General features: G+C 36.0%; 5 protein-coding genes across 5 annotated transcripts; 1 reads left to right on the top strand and 4 right to left on the bottom strand.

The window, feature by feature from the left end:
- LOC104779131 lies at positions 503-1526 on the bottom strand. The gene is made up of 3 exons (XM_010503520.2): positions 1167-1526; positions 919-1043; positions 503-829 (listed from the first exon to the last, which is right to left on the bottom strand). The coding sequence occupies exons 1-3, from the start codon at positions 1338-1340 to the stop codon at positions 694-696; spliced, it is 435 nt and encodes a 144-aa protein (XP_010501822.1). The 5' UTR covers positions 1341-1526; the 3' UTR covers positions 503-693.
- On the top strand, positions 3011-5347 carry LOC104779139 (proteasome subunit alpha type-5-B). The gene is made up of 10 exons (XM_010503530.1): positions 3011-3122; positions 3215-3266; positions 3392-3473; positions 3649-3729; positions 4003-4116; positions 4206-4307; positions 4550-4608; positions 4705-4807; positions 4901-4966; positions 5057-5347. The coding sequence occupies exons 2-10, from the start codon at positions 3253-3255 to the stop codon at positions 5147-5149; spliced, it is 714 nt and encodes a 237-aa protein (XP_010501832.1). The 5' UTR covers positions 3011-3122; positions 3215-3252; the 3' UTR covers positions 5150-5347.
- Positions 7197-9457, bottom strand: LOC104779146 (pectinesterase 1-like). The gene is made up of 2 exons (XM_010503535.2): positions 8140-9457; positions 7197-7958 (listed from the first exon to the last, which is right to left on the bottom strand). Exons 1-2 carry the CDS (start codon positions 9218-9220, stop codon positions 7282-7284), a joined length of 1758 nt encoding a protein of 585 aa, XP_010501837.1. The 5' UTR covers positions 9221-9457; the 3' UTR covers positions 7197-7281.
- On the bottom strand, positions 10614-13666 carry LOC104779154 (pectinesterase/pectinesterase inhibitor 3). The gene is made up of 3 exons (XM_010503540.2): positions 12997-13666; positions 12006-12495; positions 10614-11396 (listed from the first exon to the last, which is right to left on the bottom strand). Exons 1-3 carry the CDS (start codon positions 13591-13593, stop codon positions 10705-10707), a joined length of 1779 nt encoding a protein of 592 aa, XP_010501842.1. The 5' UTR covers positions 13594-13666; the 3' UTR covers positions 10614-10704.
- Positions 16970-17632, bottom strand: LOC104704811 (putative RING-H2 finger protein ATL61). The gene has a single exon (XM_010420842.1). It carries the CDS (start codon positions 17630-17632, stop codon positions 16970-16972), a length of 663 nt encoding a protein of 220 aa, XP_010419144.1.

The raw sequence follows: 18287 nt of genomic DNA on the forward strand, positions 1-18287 counted from the left end.
ATACAAGAGAAGATTCAGAAAGGCAATGACAACTTACTTCCTCATGGTCCCTGATCAATGGTCTCCGCCTACTGTCGTTGCTAATGACTCCAGATCTGATCATCCTGAAGAAACCTCTCAAGCCGGTACACAAGCAGAGTGATATCAGGAATCATCATATTGTAAAGTGTGTTTTTGGGTCTTGTATAGATTTTGGCATTTGGGAACACATAATTATTCATTTATTGGAAGATTGGGTTGCTGTCAGATATCGATTTTGTTTGCAGTCTTTTTTTAGATTTTGGGTCGTTACTGTAGAGACTTAAGAGATTGTCTTAAACAGTCCTCAGAAAGATGTGAGATTATTTCATTTTTATCCTCTCTGTACAAAAGAAAAGAAAAAAAGAAAGAGAGACGTTTCTCTTGTGTATAGCTTTGCTTTAATGTGTTACGATTTTATGAAAGATTCATTTGTTATATGCTTCATATTCGTACCCTTTTCTTTGTCATAAAACTTCAGAAAAGATTGAATTTAGAATCTGGACATATATTCATGCTTGTGTTCTTACAAAAGATCGAAACAAGAAAGAAGCAAAAAGCTGCTTCTTTCACAGCCTTTTTTGGTCTGTACATTCTTATTCAAGAGGCTATTTTGAAGAGAGAACAGGTTCTGAGTTTTAGAAAGAGAAAAGAAAAAGAAAAAGAAAAGAGATCTTAGAGAAAGTCAAAGCTGCTCCAGTTGATCATCTTTAATTCTGGTTTTGAAGCACTCATCTGTTCTTGGCTATCTTTATCTGCACCGCTCAGTTCCTGATAACTTCTTTGCAGAAGATTAAGAATCTCTACCTCTCTGTTTTTTTTACCAAATCCAATGATTAATAACATTGAAACAAGATCTATCTGAGTATATATAATTTAGGATTAGGAAATTTATCGTACCTTGAGTAAGAAGCTACCATTGGACACTGTGTGGGACAACGAGGACCTTCATCGTATCCTTCACATATGACTTCTCCATTATCATCTGTGTAACAAATGATCCCTTGCGTCCTATCTTCAAAGACCTGTTTCAAGAGAAAAAAAAAAAAAAAAGAAAAACCGAATTTCAAAAACCATATTTTGCCAAATGGGTTGTGTCTAAATTTTCAAGAAATCAAGAATTAAAGAAAGAAAGAAGAGGATCTTACGGTGTTCTTGGTGGAGTATCTGATCGGCTGAGGCTGTGAAACTGTGACTTGTTTGATTTTAACTTGAACTTGACTCTGTTGAAGCACCATCAAAGTCTTTGATCTTAATGTTTTTGGAACAAAACATGGTACTGTTTTAAGAGGAAGACTAAGGTTAGTTGAATAGGCCATCATAGCCTTTGCGATTCTCTTTTTTTCCAGAAGAAACTTTAATTTGATCTCTTCTTTTTGGACAAAGTGTTTGGTTTATAGGTCTCAAGAACTTTGAAAAAAAGAAAAGAAATATACCTAAACAACAATAATTTTAACAGGATTCCGATAACTGGTTGAATCTGAGTTGTTTAATTATGAATTTATAATATAAGAATTTTTTTAGACGCAAGATGCAGATTAAATAATAGCCGATAAGAGTGTTCTCCTTTGTTAACTGGTTTAGTTGTCTTTTTCGTGGGGTTCTTCTAATGGTTTCGTTTTTCTTCTTCTTACGTTAATGAACCACTGTGAAACCGTTGAATTTATGTGTATGTCTAGTCATTTAGGTCTGTTTTTAGTTAAATAATTGTCTAGACTCAAATCGTTTGAAATCAGTTGTAGAGACATCACTATATTAGTTGAAGATTATCTTCTATCTGCACTATTATTATTATGTCATTACATTAATTCCAAAAATAATGTATGCAATGGCTATTTTAACCAATCGGATTATTTAGACAAGAAGTTACTTATGGTGCCGTCCAGTGACGCGAATTAATTTATTCTATAATCAATCGTAGCACGTGTCGGTAAATCCATAAAAGTCATGACAAAGTATTATTGCAAATGTCAAATAATTGGTGACTCATGACTGGTTAAACTAATGTTTAAAATTAGGCAAAGAGATTAAGTGTTGGCTAAACATGGAGACATCGTCGTCGTCGTACTCTTTGGAAACCTCTGTCTCTTCCTAAGCTCAATAAGGTGTTATTACTTGGTTATTTAGTAATATTATCTCGCTGGTTTAATTATGCAACCAAACTATACATGATAACGAATATTCTTCCATCAATTTAAATAAGCTTATGCGATTTTTTTTTTGTTTTTTTTTTCGTGTGTTCTTAAAAAAAGAAACAACAAATTTTGACAAGTTTCTGAGTCATCAACAACTTTGGAATCCTTAATAGTTCATCATGGACATTTTTAACCAAAACAAATATGTACTATATATATGAAAAATATATATAATAAACTCAAATGGTGGAATCATAGATAAGGGTAGGTCACGAAACGTTGGAGAAAACTTCCAAAATTGCTTTACACTTCCACAAATCAATTTTATTTTATTTTGTCGCTTAAGCCAAAACCAAAAATATAGTGTTGATAGATAATGCTAATTGATTACTCGATCAGTAGTCTATAAATTATATTTGTGGTCTATGTTTCAGGATGTTAAATACGTCACTAAAGTTTATATATCAAATTTCTAGAATCGTCGTCCACTTAAATCATCCCGGAGTGGTGGCCTAACTTATCATTAATCGTACGATCACTCCAATTTTATAATTACGTTAATTTTATATAACCAACTAGGATTATGAAAATTCGATACCGTAATTATCAATGTTATCTTCATATATATATCTATATATATATATATATATATTGGGGCAAACAATTATCTTCATATGTAGTCTCTTATTTTATTACTTACTATAAAAACATACGACTACACGACCACGAGTGAAAACAAGTAGGTGATGGGTTAATTAGGCTAAGTGATTAAGTTAACAAGTTATATATATTAGCCTAATTGAAGGCCCGTTTGATGAGATATTAAAGCCCATTAAAGGCCCAAGTGTTTATCTAATTCTAACTTGTTACTCAAGAGTGCTTCTTCGGAAGCTTAGAAAGGAGCAAACTGGGAAGACGAAGAAGAAGAAGAAGAGTTGTATCTTCGATTCGTGTAGATCAATTCAGCTGGTAAAAGCTTTCTCGCTTCCATACAAGTTCTTTCTTTCTGTATTCTTCTTCGATCTGTGAAATATTTAGGGTTTATAACTTTTTTTGTGCAGACATTGAGGTTTAATTTCAGATCGAAATCGAGAAGAAGATGTTTCTCACTAGGTAAAAATGTTTCTTCCTTCGATTTCGACGTAATCGTGTGTTACCGTTTCTGGGTTCACTTTTAAACCCAGCGATTATGGTGTTCGTATTGATCAAGTTTGTGTATTTTGTTTGGTTATCTAAAGGACTGAGTATGACAGAGGAGTCAATACCTTTTCACCTGAAGGCCGTCTTTTTCAGGTGGAGTATGCCATTGAAGCTATCAAGGTGATTTCTCGATTACTCTAGCTTCCCTAGAATCATCTATAGCAAAGTTGGAATTTTTCTTGGATTTGGTTTCTTAAAATTTTTCTCGAGTTAACTGTGCTATGTTGGGGATAACTGTTAGATTGTGAATCTACTTAACCTCGAGGTTTTGTTTGTAATGGTTTTGGGGTTGCAGCTTGGTTCTACTGCGATTGGTGTAAAGACAAAAGAGGGAGTTGTTCTTGCTGTCGAGAAGCGTATCACCTCGACCTTGCTGGTATACTTTCTCTCCTGCTGTTTAACCTCTTAAGACTCGTGCTGGCTTCCCCTGTTTTTTATTTACTTTTGTTATGTTTAGCAATACCAACTGGTTGATTTGTTAGCATCTAAGAAGTACTATCTTCTTTGCTATTTCTGTGCCTTCATGATTTGGTACATTCACAATTTTCTTCGAATTTAGTTTTGATTTGGCACTGTGTGATAGAATCTGATAGAGTCTACCTATTATAGAGACTGCTTTCTTAGTGTCTTTGTTTTTTCTTTTAAGTAGGAGCCGAGCAGTGTTGAGAAGATTATGGAAATTGATGACCATATAGGTTGTGCTATGAGTGGTCTGATTGCTGACGCCCGAACACTTGTTGAGCATGCACGAGTAGAAACTCAAGTGAGATCCCAGTTTCTGTTTCTCATTGTTTTGTTTCTTACATCGAAAGTTCTTTCTGTTACCAACTGCTTTATTTTTATGTTTTGCAGAACCACAGGTTCTCGTATGGTGAGCCAATGACTGTAGAATCTACAACTCAAGCTTTGTGTGATCTGGCTTTACGGTTTGGTGAAGGAGAGGAAGAGTCAATGGTATTAGTTGCTCCACTACTCTTGCTAGCTTAGGAAATGTTTAGTGGATTTCACTTCTTTATGCCTGAAATTTATGATCAACTACCAGAGATTGCCCTTGAACTGGGGATTAAGTTTTAGTTGTGAATTGATAGATTCAGCTCCCTAACTCTTCCATAATGTTACAGCAGTTATTGTTTGGTTCTCTACGGTCTCCTTTTTATGTGAATATACTTATGCTTAGTCTCACGAACTTTTTGCAGTCTCGTCCATTTGGAGTATCCCTTCTCATTGCTGGGCATGATGAAAATGGACCAAGCCTGTAAGTTGTTAATTCGATTAGCTTATTTCATTTTCCAACGGTCTATATTATCTCAAATTGGTATACAACAATGTTAAACAACTTAATCTTGTACAGGTACTATACAGATCCATCGGGAACATTCTGGCAATGCAATGCAAAGGCAATTGGGTCAGGCTCAGAAGGAGCTGATAGTTCTCTCCAAGAGCAATTCAACAAGGTAAAAATAACTTAGATTGTTTGGCTGTCCCAAGTACATTTACAGTATCCCTTTGGGTTTTTTCGTTGAACTTCAATTTTACGACTTTTACAGGATTTAACTCTGCAAGAAGCTGAAACAGTAGCTGTATCTATCCTAAAGCAAGTAATGGAAGAAAAGGTACTGAACTGATGTCAAGCTTGTTTACTTAAAGCCTGTTGCTTTCAACTCTGGTTTAGCCCTTTTTGACACTCTATATTTCTGGTTTAGGTGACACCAAACAATGTCGACATTGCCAAAGTTGCACCAGCTTATCACCTCTACACTCCTCAGGAGGTTGAAGCCGTCATCAGTCGTCTATGAAGAAATAAACCGGCATTTGCTTCCGTTTGATCTTACCTGGTTGGTTGGGTAATTTCTCAGGCTTGTCTGCTTCCGGTTCTCTAAACTAAAAAGACTTTCTTTCACGATCGAAACTTCTCACTTTTGTATTAGTCAGATGATGAATTATATCGAGTTGAGTTTCATTGAGCTTTCAATCTACATTTTTGTTTGTCTTAATTTATACAACCCTTAAACCCGGGACTACAAAGAACTATCAAGAGAAACTCTGTTAGAGTACACATGTGACATGTTTGCTAAATTTAACCATCCATGTTTGTAAATCAAAGCGTCAATATTGAATATCCCTCCTACCAACGAACCCTATTCCATTAACAGCTGCAAAACCAAAATATGACCAGTCCCTATTAGAACCAAACCAAACGGGTGAAACCGGAAATAACTCTATTTACAGGAAGTGGCGGTTTGAAAGGTAATGATGTTAGGTTTGTCGATCCTGTTAAGGCTACCGGAGACGACCGTCTTCGTGATCTCGTCGCCGTATATTACAATAATTTCCGTCACGTTAACATTTCTAACATAATGACCTTCCATTACGTGTATAACGAAACTTGAACTGATTTTTTCAGGGACAGAAGCCACAGACTCGCTGATTGTCCGGTACTTTCCAGTTCCATCTTTGGCTACCTTTACATTAGGAGTCAAGTTGCAAGTCATCGTGAGTCCTTTGCGGTCCTCATTACCAAACAAATCCGGAAAACTCGATTCTGTCTCTAAAAAACCAAGTACACTCTTGTTATCATCTTGCTTGGTCAATCCACCAAAGATTTTAGAAGCTGTTGCTCACAAGCTCTCTCCCTTTCTTCATAGAATCTCTTAAGTCTCTTAATTATATTAATATTTCTCATGTAACTCGAGAAATCAAACTCCATAATCTCATCAAAACCTTCCAAACAAGTCTCTTGATCAATGAGACAATGATCACATAACTCAACTTCCCTCTAATCTCATCGATTTCCGCATCAGTCATATCCTTCCCAAACTCATCAAAACGTTCGATCGTTTCCCTCATATACTCCAACGAATCAGCGATCATCTCATCACAAACTTTCAAACTAGACAAAACAGATTCATCAGATGAAACCAGCTCACTCAAAACCCCGAAAATCTTCACATGGTTCTTCCACAGCTGTGACCAAAGAAGCCCTAAAGAGAACTCTAGGCTAGCTCAGTAGAATTTACGGACAAGAGCGGCGAGTAACAATGATCAGAGTACAACGTCACGTTGCAATTTGATTCGAAACTCTTCGTTGACTTATCAGTCAAAATCCGATGATGACTTCACTCCACATCATCTGTTCCAAAACAGAGCCTTTCCCACCACAAGTAGAAGCATCGCCGTTAAAATGATTGAGAAACTGTCCACCACCTTCAACCACTGCCATATCAATGATCGCTGCGACTTCTGGCAACCACGACAAGACTCCATTTTTACTTCATTTCTCTTTGTGTGTCCTCAAGCGTGTAAAACAGAAGTTTTTAACTGGAAATAGATATGTTCGGTACGTATATATTAACAACTTAGAAAACCCATGAACCATTTTAATTAATGACCTCATCTAATCTTGTCTTAATATACTTATTAGAAAGTAGAAACAGACAAATTAAAAGCTGCTTGATAACAAATGTGAGTTCACACTTTACCATTACATTACATCAGTCTTTGGTTTTAATGGTTAAGTGACACCTAAAATTGAAAATCATAATTTATATATGTTGAGAGGTTTATTTATTTCTAAAGTGTACAAAAGAGCAAAAGCAATAAAAAAGGTTAACTTTAGAAGTTTATATAAAATGTTCATTTGGTTCGTATATATTTAAATTTCTTATAATTTACAATTAATAGAAATAATAACATACATACGATATAATGGGAATTGATGCAAATCATTCATAGTAATAGAGGCGCTTATCATGAAAACTGAAATCCTTAAAAATAAAATATATTTTTTTGAAGTTACAAAAGAATATATTGAAGATTTAAAAATAAGAATATCTAGCTAAAAAATCTTTAAATTAAGATAAATCTAAAATAAAATAGTACGAACGAAATAATATTTTAAAAAATAAATAAATTGATAACAACATTATTATTAAGTCTGTTGAAACGGCACTCCCATCGCCGGTAACCAATCACCACCTCGGAGAAAATTGGCAACGGTAAACCTCGCAGCCTCAGCATCAGACATAACAGGCTTGTACCCGGCCCATTTAACTCTATTGGTCACATCCGACCCAGGCCCCGAATTCTTGTACTCACCATACAATATAGTCGAAGGCGGCTCTTTACCGTCATCCCACGTATGCCACCTAGCTGGATTAACGAACGACCCAATCACCGATTGCATAATCACCGTCGTCGAAAACTCCTTCCACGGACGGCCAAGATACACCTCAGCAGTTACGTTTCCGTTGGGGGAGATTGTGCAACGCTGGATCGTTGTACCAGAGTTCTGATTCTGATCCTTTTTACCTTCAGCGGTGATAGTGATGTACTGACCGTGAAGCGGCTGACGCGGTCGGATAGTGCAATCCTGGAAGACAACGGTGGCAGCTCCGAAGATGAAATCTACTGTTCCGGTGACGTCACAGTTACGGTAGAACTGACGGTTAGAGTGAGGGTAGAGAGTATCCTGGAAACCATCGAATGAGCATTGGTAGTAAACAGAGAGATCGGCTCCTGATCGGAATGCCACCGCTTGGTGCTTCTCTGGTCCGGCGGTGTTTATGATTTTGATGTCCCTCATCATGAATCCTTGGCCTTGGGTTGCTGCATCAAGGGTAAACTCGTAATAAGTTCCAAGTATTAAATATAAAATGAAACGACAGCGTTTTAAAATAAGAAATTGGACTAAAAAGTACAGTCCTACTACTACTATCAGTAAATAGTCAAAATCGGGTAAATAAAGTGAAACAGAGAGTAATAATAAGTAAAGGATGAGAGAGTATACCAAACGTCGCCGTTTGAAAAGTGGGAGTGCCCTTGGCCCAGTTTCTGCTACCGGAAATAATGGTCTTATCCTGGCCGTCGCCGTACATCAATACATTCCACTTGCTCTTATCCAAAAGCACATTCTCAACATACGTACCTGCTTTCACGTATATAACGAACACCGTATTCCCCTTATTCGGAACTCTAGTCACGGCTTCGTTCACCGTCTTGACATCGCCGGAGCCATCAGCCGCAACAACGACGTTAGGGGTTAGATTCTTCGCTTGGAGTAACCGTCTCGCACGTGGGCTAACCCAATGGGGAAACGAATCGGCCGAATTGAGGAGTCGTCTCCGGTGAATCGGGATCCCGAAATCGCTCAGCGTGGAGAGGATCTTCGCGACGATGGCCAAGCTGTTGCTGGTGTACTCGGCTGAGTTAACCATGGCGGATTTGAGATTCTTCGTGATTGGTAAATTCGCGTACTCGGTTTTGTTCTGGACGAGTTCATCAAGCGCGTCGAGACACGTGTCGTGGCTTGTAAGGGCGGCGCTGAGCCACGTTGTGAGATCGTCGATCTTGGTCGAGTTGAGAATATTCTTACCGTCTCCGACCTCCATGGCGGAAACGGTTGCGTTAACGCGATCAATCGCGTCGTCGAACAGATCTCCGCAAACGCCGAGGGCCGATTTGAGTCTCTCGTCATTAGTCCCCTCCGCGAGCTTCCTCGGCAAATCGGAAATGGAATTGAGCTCGTCGGCGACAACCTTCAACGAGAGCTTGAATAAAACCTCCGGATCCGTCGTGTTGGACGCTGGAAACTTCGAGATGCTTGAGATACAAGAAGAAGGGTAACGAGTGACGCTGCACACAGTTTTGAGTGAAGCGGCTGGAGTCAACTCGGGGGTTGAATTCGGTCTTGGTTTAGGAGAGTTGTTTCTCCGGCTATGAACAGCGACGGCGACGACGGAGCCGATTATAATCGCCACCAGAACAGCTACGGACAGGCCCATGTAGATAAATCGCTTTGCCGTCTTCCTCTTCAAGGCTAAATCTTCAGCTTCGTTAACTTTGCCATAGCTGTTCTTGATTGAATTCATTAGAAAACACAAAAATGAGAAAAAAAAATCAAACTCTGTTTCTAGGGTTTATAGTTGTGTTGCTTTAAACGTCAATATTTTTACGTGTGAGTAGTTTATTCTTGCGATGTTCTTAAGGAAGTATGTGTAAATGATCCATTAGGATTAGGAAGGTATAATATTCATCATGTGTTGTCACTAATTAATTTCGTGATCATCCATTAGGTCGTATACTGTCACTCATAAATGTTAAATCAATCTTCATTTGGTAATTTCCTTTCACAGTCTTTCACCTTATAGTATTTGAATATTCTATAATTAGTGTAATATATTCGACTTTGTTTTAGTAAAAAAACAAAAAAAAAACGAATTGGGTGTTGCAAGTTTTGTAAACATAAGTTAAAGTATCGTTATCACTTGTATGCCCATAGATAGTGAGACTTACATGTACTTATTAGAGAGTATAAACCTTTCAACTCTTGTTTGGTAATCACATGCTAATCATTCCAATGAAGTTAACAAGCATAGAAGGACAAGTCAATGTAGAACACATTGGTTGGAAATTGTCAACGTAGTTAATATTATCAATACAAAATAAATTACAGGGTTAAAATACTGAGTGTTGGATTAAAATTATTACTAAGTTAATATATATTACAGGGTTAAATAATTACTAAAAATAATTACTAAGTTAATATATGTTTAATAAATCCAACGTAGTTAATATTTTGATTTTAGTGCCTAAGTTTTAGAAAATATGGTTTATGGAATTATCATATTCAAAAATTATTTGGTTTTTAAGAGGTTACTGATTCATTTTCTGTCATTGGAAATTTGGAAAGCGTATTTTATAAATTTTTGTGCTCAAAAGCCCATAAGATGAACCAAAAAAGCAGGTTATCAATAATGTTTCACAAATCACAACTGAAAATTTTAAACAAAGAGTTGGAATTTTTTAAAATCTAAGATAAATCAACCGGCCAAGTTTTTGTTTACTATTATTAAGTTTAGCATTTATAGCCAAACTAGAAGTATATAAAGGAATGAAAATCTCTAAGACTATAAGTATACATGTGTAAGAAGGCCATCTGGCATCTGCATTTCATAAACTCGAGTACCAGCCGCCATGTGCTTTCTTGGTCAAGTGCATCTCTCGTGGACTCGGTAGACCAATTTGAGTTTTCGTAGATATGATGATTTGATATCATGAACAACCGGAATGAGCAATTTAGCTGACTAACTGACTAAGACAAGTTTTCCAACTGACTGGGTTAGTTAGTACTTAGTAGTATTGGTGTGGTATAGTACTAATCGACGATTGCTCAATTTATCTAATTTACTCCGTCTGCATAATCTCGTTTCTAATACTACGATCTAGAAAGAAAAACAAAAAAGAATACACAACACAAAGCAAAAAATGAAACACGATTTGATTTATTATATAAATCAATAACATTTAATCAACAATAATACGCTAGGAACACCACAATTATACGTATCTCAAATTAAAGACCGAGCGAGAAGGGGAAACCGGTCGAAGATAACCAACCTCCACCACCAATAAACTGACCAGCCGTATATTTTTGAGCCTCAGCAGCAGCCGTAATCACCTTAAAGCCTCTCCACTTCACTCTGTTTGCAGTTCCTGCCCCTGCTCCTGTGTTCGCATACTCTCTATAAGTCAGAGTGTTCAACGCAAATGTACCGGTCCACTCGGACCACCCTTCCGGTCGGATCACGTCTGAGATAGCCGACTGCATTACCACCGTTTGCGAGTACTCCTTCCACGGGCGACCAAGATACGTCGGGAAACTACCTTTCACCGGCAATAAATCCGACGTGGCACCGATCCTACACTTCTGGATAACGATCCCTGTGTTCTGGTTCGGATCCGTACGTCCCTGAGCCGTGACCATGTTTTTCTGGCCGGAGTTAGGGCGGCGAGCGTGGATGTCACAGTCTTGAAGCACGACGGCCGCGTTTCCGAAGATGAAGTCAACGGTTCCGGCGATGAGACACTTGACGAAGAACTGACGGTTAGAGTGGACGTAGAGAGTGTCTTGGTAAGCTAACATGTCACAATTGTAGAAGGCTGAGAAATCAGAACCCACTCGGAGAGCCACGGCTTGGTGCTTCGACGGACCCGCCGTGTTCTGGAAAGTGATGTCACGAGCTAAGAATCTCTCACCGACAGCAGCTGGGGCCAACAAAAGAATTAAACAACGGTTACTTAACGACATCATTAGCTAAAAAGATTAACTAAGACAGACTTATCTTACTATAAAGAATATTACCTTTAGTTTAACGAATTTTAGTAATATTTTATAAACTAAAAAGGGACTAAAGAAATGGCAATGATATACTAGTTGTAATGTAATAATGATGAAGCAACTTTAATTAAGGGACCAAGTTGGATAGAAAAGTCAAAAACAATTAAACAAAAAGAATAAGAAAGAAAAATAAGGGCTCACTTCACGAGTGGATGAGCCATCATACCAATCCCACATAATGTGACTTGGAAAAGCATATGAATAAAGCCAAGAAAATAATGGACCAAGACTCTCTTACATGACTCATATCTAATCTAACTAAAGAGTTTTGTTCAAATTTGGTAAATTCAAATTCACATTTAGTTTCATCTCGTTATTACTAGGGTACATGTGCGAATATCTGTTGTAGTGGGTGGGTACTAAGACAAGAATCTACATGTATATATTTAATGTGCATGAAAAAGAGTAAAGATTTTTTCCACCAAATAATGTGGCTAATATCATTTTTCAAAAAGTTAATAATTAAAATTTCTTACCAACGGTGGCGGAGTGGAAAGTGGTGCTACCATCGACGACGTTTCTGTTTCCGGTGATAATAGTTCTCGTCCGACCATCTCCCATAAACATTATATTCTTTTTCTTCTTAGAAACATCCACATTCTCTCTATAAACTCCGGCTTTTATATGTATCACATACCTCTTGTTACTATTCTCCGGGGCCGCGGCAACCGCAGACGCCACAGTTTTAAATGTACCGCTACCGTCAGCTGCCACGGTGGCGTCGGCTCTCACACCCGAACCCTGAAGAAGCCTCCTATCTCCAGCGGATAACCAAGTCGGCCATCCCTCCGCGTCTAATTCTCCGGCCCCGGCGATATCTACGGCCACCGTAGTTTCCTGACTTTCCTCCTTGAGCTTACGGTTGTTTGAGGTGATTTTAGCTTTTTGCTCGAAGTTGGCTATGTCCGTATCAGTCATGTTCTTGATCATTGCTAGTGCGTTGCTGCACATGTGCTCGACGTGTATCTACATTTAATCGTTTCGTTATAAAGCTATATCTTCAAAAATATCGTGTTACCAACAAGTTATAATAATAATTGAAGGTATGTAATATTCTCTAGCAACAACGATAGATAGCTACTATTCACACACATGGACCAGCACTAGCTAACAAATATGTTAATGCTAAAATAAACAAGCTCTAAAAGTTGTACAATGTGATGTGATGTGATATATGAAATTAATAGTCAGTTATGGTGTGAGGTATGATATATATATATATATATATATATATATCTAGTGATTTATGCTGAGCCATTATCTATTCCATAAAATTTAATGAACGAAAACAAATGCACTTTGCGACGAAGACGAAGACCAAATGCATTTTGTCTTACCTTTGCGATATTTTGATTAAGGTTGAAGATTCTATCTTATATACATTTCACATATTTCTATAATTAATGGTTATGTAATTCCACATCACATGTGAGCAGCAAATGGATAAACAATTGATGTTTTACGTACCTGACCCTTCTGTAAGGCTTTACGAACTTCCTTATCGGCGCTGTCATGAGAGAAGCCGTCGAGACAAGTCTCCTGGTTAGTAATGGCGGAGCTAATCAGGGTTTTGAGATCTGAGGCGTGTTCCCGGAGAGTTTTTTTGGTTGGATACAAATGGAGATCTTCCACAGCATCATGGAGCTCATCGAGCGTCTCGTCAATAGTCTCCAAACAGTCATGAAGCGCCGTCTTCTCGCGCGGCGTTAGTCCTTTCCTCTTCTTGATCAGCTTCTTCACGGTGAAGTAATTGTGCTCCACAGCGGTTGTTGTCAGGTTAAGCGATGCCTCGATGACGTCTTTTTGCGACGTTAGCTTGACTCCCCCGGCAGTTGCCACGGCGGAGATACAGAGCTCAGGGTAAAGCGTGGAGCTACAGGAGGATCTTAGCACGGCGTGAGACGAAGGGGATAGAGGTCTTTTCTCGTTGGCTTTTGAAGCTCCGACGGAGATACCGGCGACGGCGGCTACGAAGAGCAAGGCCACGGCGGCGGATAGCAAAACAAGTTTCTTGTTTTTCTTGAAATTATCTTTAGAGAAGATTTCTTTCATTGATGGTGCCATTGTTTGACACTGGTGAGTGATGAATGTACTCGTGAAAGAGTGGGGTGGGTGTTTATATAAACTGTTTTTCGATGAAATTAAAATTAAACGATAATATTAAAATGATTTTTTTCAGTATACTTTTCTTCACTCTATTATTTGAGTGGAATTTTCGAAAAAAAAAAAAAGTTCCACTGGTTTATAAGCTGCCTCGCTAATAAAGATAAGGTTTTTTTTTTGGCCAGAATATTATTTATATTGTTATTGCTATTCGACAGGGAAGGCTATTGTCGTTTTCCCGAATCTTTTACCTTTTTAGTGTTTATATCGATTAATTTCAAAAAGATGTTACCAATATATTCGTTTCTTTGATTTGCCAGTGACGAACTCACCATGTCTTTTTCCACGTTTATCCTCATACACAATATGAAACTAGGATTATATATCTGATATATCATTAGCCGACAATAATATACATTTTTTTCTACTTAATTTTAAGCATATTCTTCTTTTGTGATTTTAATATTCGTTTCTTCATTGATTCTATTTGAAAATCTCGAGTGTTACAAAAATTATATTTTTGGATTCAATTGGTGTGTAAGTGTAACTGGAGCGTCGTTTTCAGAAACAATTGTTATTTTCAATATGATTTGATAACGTTTGTGTTTTAAGGTTAAAATAACATAAATATTACTATTTTATTTAAAAGTATAAAACGTTTCTATACATAGTACTTGTATATAAGAAAAACTCATTACGTATAGGATTACTTTTTTTTGTCATCTATGATATGTAGACGAGTTTTCTTGCGTTTGAATGCTGAGTATTTATATCCAACAACAATACTAAAATTTCGGCCATTTTACTAAATCCTGTTTGGAAAGGACTGTTTGTTTACCTGTCAATTGTAAACGTGTAATCACACATAACAGGAACTAATTCATGTTTCTACAAATAATGTGTCAGAACATTATAGTGTACATGTGTAATTAAGGAAAAGCAAAAGTGTTACGTAGAATTAAGCCACCGAAATTATTGATGAAACTATAAATAATAAAAGTATTTAGGCCGATGGCTGTGGCCTTAACTGCAAGCCTGTCACGGGTCCATATACCCATTTTTTAAAAAAAAATTATTCCACCAAGTCGATGACAATAAATTTTGAATACAAGTTTTGTTGGTATAAGGCAATCTCTAGCTCTCTTATAATAACTGTATTTGTAGTATTAGCTCGTTTGAGTCCATCTTTTATAAGTATTTGTATAAATAATACATATATTGGACTATAAAGAAAAAAATGATATAAAATTTCAAACCAGTCAATATGTTTACTCTGTTTCAGTATATTATTATATTGATATTAAGTCTGATTGTTTACTAAAATTTTGGTTCGTCTTATAGATGACATCTTTACAAAACCAATTTTCTGATTTCATTAATCGTATGCGGTATGTTTAGTAAGATTATAAACATATATAGTTTCATTAGTTGTCATCTACCCTTTTTCCCCATGTCATTTTTCATAATTCCCTCGAACATAGTTTCAGTCTTTCAGTAGAAGTAGTCATTCACAGAGTAATGTTTATTTCAGTGTCGGACCTGTCGGTAGTGCCAAATCTGGAAAAACTTTTACAAAGAGATAGATTTAGATCCTGAATTCAAGCATCTGATACAGGAAAATAACTATTTGTTGGGTCTTACCAAATAAACTTTAGATATGAATTGTTTTAGCTATAAATATAAATATTTGATTACAAATATAGCCCAGCCATATCGTTTGAAGTATGTATAGTATAAAATGCTACTATAGCTTTAGATGAAGTTTGTACTCTCGTTAGGAAAAGCATACAGTAAACTCGTAATCATCACATGCCCTCTTTCATTTTTTTGACAATTATTTCCCGTTTTTTTTTTCTTAGGGAAAAAAGTTTATGTTACAATCATGTGAATACTTTGGTTCCTTCTTTATCCTTAACTACATTATCTAAAGTAGCTAATTATACTAACCAAACAAAATAAAACAACTTGCATACTCTCTTTTTGTTGACAGCTACAACTTGCATAATCATTTCCAACAAGTTGCAAATACAGGGCATCCGATGCCAGTGATCGAGATACTAATTTATATTTTCGACTGTTTCATACACTTTCACTGCATTTACACATATTTGTAAAATAGTAAAAAATTCTTTGATGTACAGTTAAACCTTTATAAATTAATACTCTATAAATTAATAAACACTATAAATTAATAAATTTTGTCAGTCCCAAATCGGGCCAGTGTACAAAATAAGAAAATTCGATAAAATAATAAGATAATAATTTTTCTGAAATCTCCATATAAAATATAGTCCCAATAATATTATAAATTAATAATTATGTAAATTTAAATATATATATATATATAATGTATGTAAAGAAAAAAAAATAATGTATGTTTCTCCTAAAGCTCATATCTACAAAACAACTGTTATGTTGTATTTTCAAATTATAATGATATAAAATATTTTGTAACATGTCATAAATATAGCTATATTTTTTTAAAAGTTTTCAATTTTTAGATATTCATCATTTACATTTTGATAGTTTAATTGACTATTAAAATAAAACAATCTATATTATTATTCATAATTTTAATTTTATGTATGTCATGTGTATAAGTGAATTTGTCTATTGTATTTGTAATTAATTGTTAATAATGTTTTCTAAATATTACAAATTCAATTATAATACCATAAAATTTTGAATCTCTGGAAATTATTGTTAAAATTGTCTCAATTCATAATTTTTAAAAGTTAAACTATTAAAAATTTATAGTGGTTTTACTGTATCAAATTGTAAGTATTTTAATATTTGTTAAAGCAGTAATACTAAACAAAAATCTCCATAATTTGATCACGATTTCCTATTTCCTTCTTCCAACAATTATTCTTTATAAAGGTCACAATGGTTTGTAGATAGATTTGTCTGTGCTCACGCTTTGAACGTGCTGCTGTGCACATCCACATTCATCTATTTAAATTGTTGTCAGTAGAGAGCGTTGGGAAATGTAAATGTTTCTAAATCAAGTTACTTTTACAATGTATTTTTACAGACAAAAAAAAAAACATTCATCCCGCATTCAGAGTATCATATCATTCGTTTCGTATCTTTCTTGCAAGTTGAAAATAAGTACTATATAACATCTGAACATCAAAATTATAATACTAGATTCGCTGTTAAAACATAAAAATATAAACTACCAGATTCACAAATTTTTGCAAGCAATTAACAAAGAAACAAAAGAAGATGTCACGGTAGCTTAATACATGGACCGTATCTCCACAAATTTTTGCAACAATTAACAAAAAGAGAAAAGAAGATGTTACGGTAGCTTAATACATGGACCGTATCTTCTTCACATACAATTGGCCCGTAACGAGTAACATGGGCCTGATTCCATCTCTTTCGCCGGGACGTCTATTACCACCTCCGTTAGATCCGGACCATCCGGTAGACCTTCGTCTTCTCCGCCGTAAACACCATCTACAATAATCGTCGTGTCAGTGCTCATGGGAGGTGGATTTGTTGGTAACTCATGATGTTCGGATGTGATCGGGTCGTGATTTTGGGACAAACCCTCGTTGCCACCGCCTCCACGTTCCTGTCTCGTTCCTCGTTGCTTGGAACAAACTCTCTTTCTACATATAGGGCAAGTGGAATGTGACTTAAGCCACGAGTCGATACATTCAACGTGAAACAAGTGATCACAGCTAGGCAAAGCCCTAGCTTTGTCTCCGTCGACTAGCTCCCCGAGACAAATTACACATTCAATGACATCTTTGAAGTCCTTAGAATTGAAATCGACGGTAGGGATTGATTGGAGTACGAAAGGCTGGACACCAACACATACCGTGATGGTGCTAGAGACAAGCTCATCGTTGTTGTTATGTTCATGATCATCATCATGATCATAACATTTAATAAGGCAACACACTAACCCTACCAAAATCCCAAGGAAAAGGAAAACGAAGCCAAAACTTAATCCGGCATGCATTAGATCATTGTCTGGATCTGTCATCTTCTAAACTGTTTTTGAAAGAAGGTCGAAATCTTAGTACGGAGAAAGCAAGAGCAAACACTCAGTTGGTACGTAGAGATCCAATTAGCTTTTTAGCTTCTAAACCTAATTAATTTTCTTTAGGTAGTATTAGTATTTATGATCATGATCAATAACGTAATAAAAGAGTCAAAACCCTATCTATATTGTAATTAGGATTAGGAATCATAGCTTATTATTATTTTTAATGCCTTTTTATATATAACTAGATAATAATGAAAAGATTTTCTTAATTCACATCTTATCCAAAAACAAAAAAAAAAGGACAAGATTTGCAAAGGTCAATATCGTCCTGATAAGGCGTCTCTATCCATGATGCATGGTAGTATTTTCATGTTCAAAAGTACATGTTCAGAACTCAGAAGTACAATATATGCCTTTGTGAAAATTACTATTTACTATTATTATTTTTTATCGATATTATCCATGATTGTAGATTCGGACTTCTGAACACGTGTTGATTACACATTGTAAAGCTTTTCTCGATCCACCTCCTGTCTTGTTAACTGCTTTGATTTTATTTTTCTCATCATTAATTTTATTTTCTTTCTAATCTTTAGTTTGATTCGTTGACAAAATTAATCACTTGCATGTAAAACACTGGAATTTTGATTTT

Source organism: Camelina sativa, chromosome 1 (assembly GCF_000633955.1).
Source record: "Camelina sativa cultivar DH55 chromosome 1, Cs, whole genome shotgun sequence".
Lineage (NCBI taxonomy): Eukaryota > Viridiplantae > Streptophyta > Magnoliopsida > Brassicales > Brassicaceae > Camelina > Camelina sativa.

Coding starts and splice junctions, on each gene's coding strand:
- LOC104779131 (XM_010503520.2), bottom strand. CDS start 1,340: ATGATGGCCTATTCAACTAACCTTAGTCTTCCTCTTAAAACAGTACCA. Junction 1,044..1,166: donor GATACTCCACCAAGAACACC/GTAAGATCCTCT, acceptor CTCTTGAAACAG/GTCTTTGAAGATAGGACGCA. Junction 830..918: donor ATGGTAGCTTCTTACTCAAG/GTACGATAAATT, acceptor TAAAAAAAACAG/AGAGGTAGAGATTCTTAATC.
- LOC104779139 (XM_010503530.1), top strand. Junction 3,474..3,648: donor ATGCCATTGAAGCTATCAAG/GTGATTTCTCGA, acceptor TTGGGGTTGCAG/CTTGGTTCTACTGCGATTGG. Junction 4,808..4,900: donor TCCAAGAGCAATTCAACAAG/GTAAAAATAACT, acceptor CGACTTTTACAG/GATTTAACTCTGCAAGAAGC.
- LOC104779146 (XM_010503535.2), bottom strand. CDS start 9,220: ATGAATTCAATCAAGAACAGCTATGGCAAAGTTAACGAAGCTGAAGAT. Junction 7,959..8,139: donor TTTTCAAACGGCGACGTTTG/GTATACTCTCTC, acceptor CCCTTGATGCAG/CAACCCAAGGCCAAGGATTC.
- LOC104779154 (XM_010503540.2), bottom strand. CDS start 13,593: ATGGCACCATCAATGAAAGAAATCTTCTCTAAAGATAATTTCAAGAAA. Junction 12,496..12,996: donor AAGCCTTACAGAAGGGTCAG/GTACGTAAAACA, acceptor GATTAAATGTAG/ATACACGTCGAGCACATGTG. Junction 11,397..12,005: donor TTTCCACTCCGCCACCGTTG/GTAAGAAATTTT, acceptor TGTTGGCCCCAG/CTGCTGTCGGTGAGAGATTC.
- LOC104704811 (XM_010420842.1), bottom strand. CDS start 17,632: ATGACAGATCCAGACAATGATCTAATGCATGCCGGATTAAGTTTTGGC.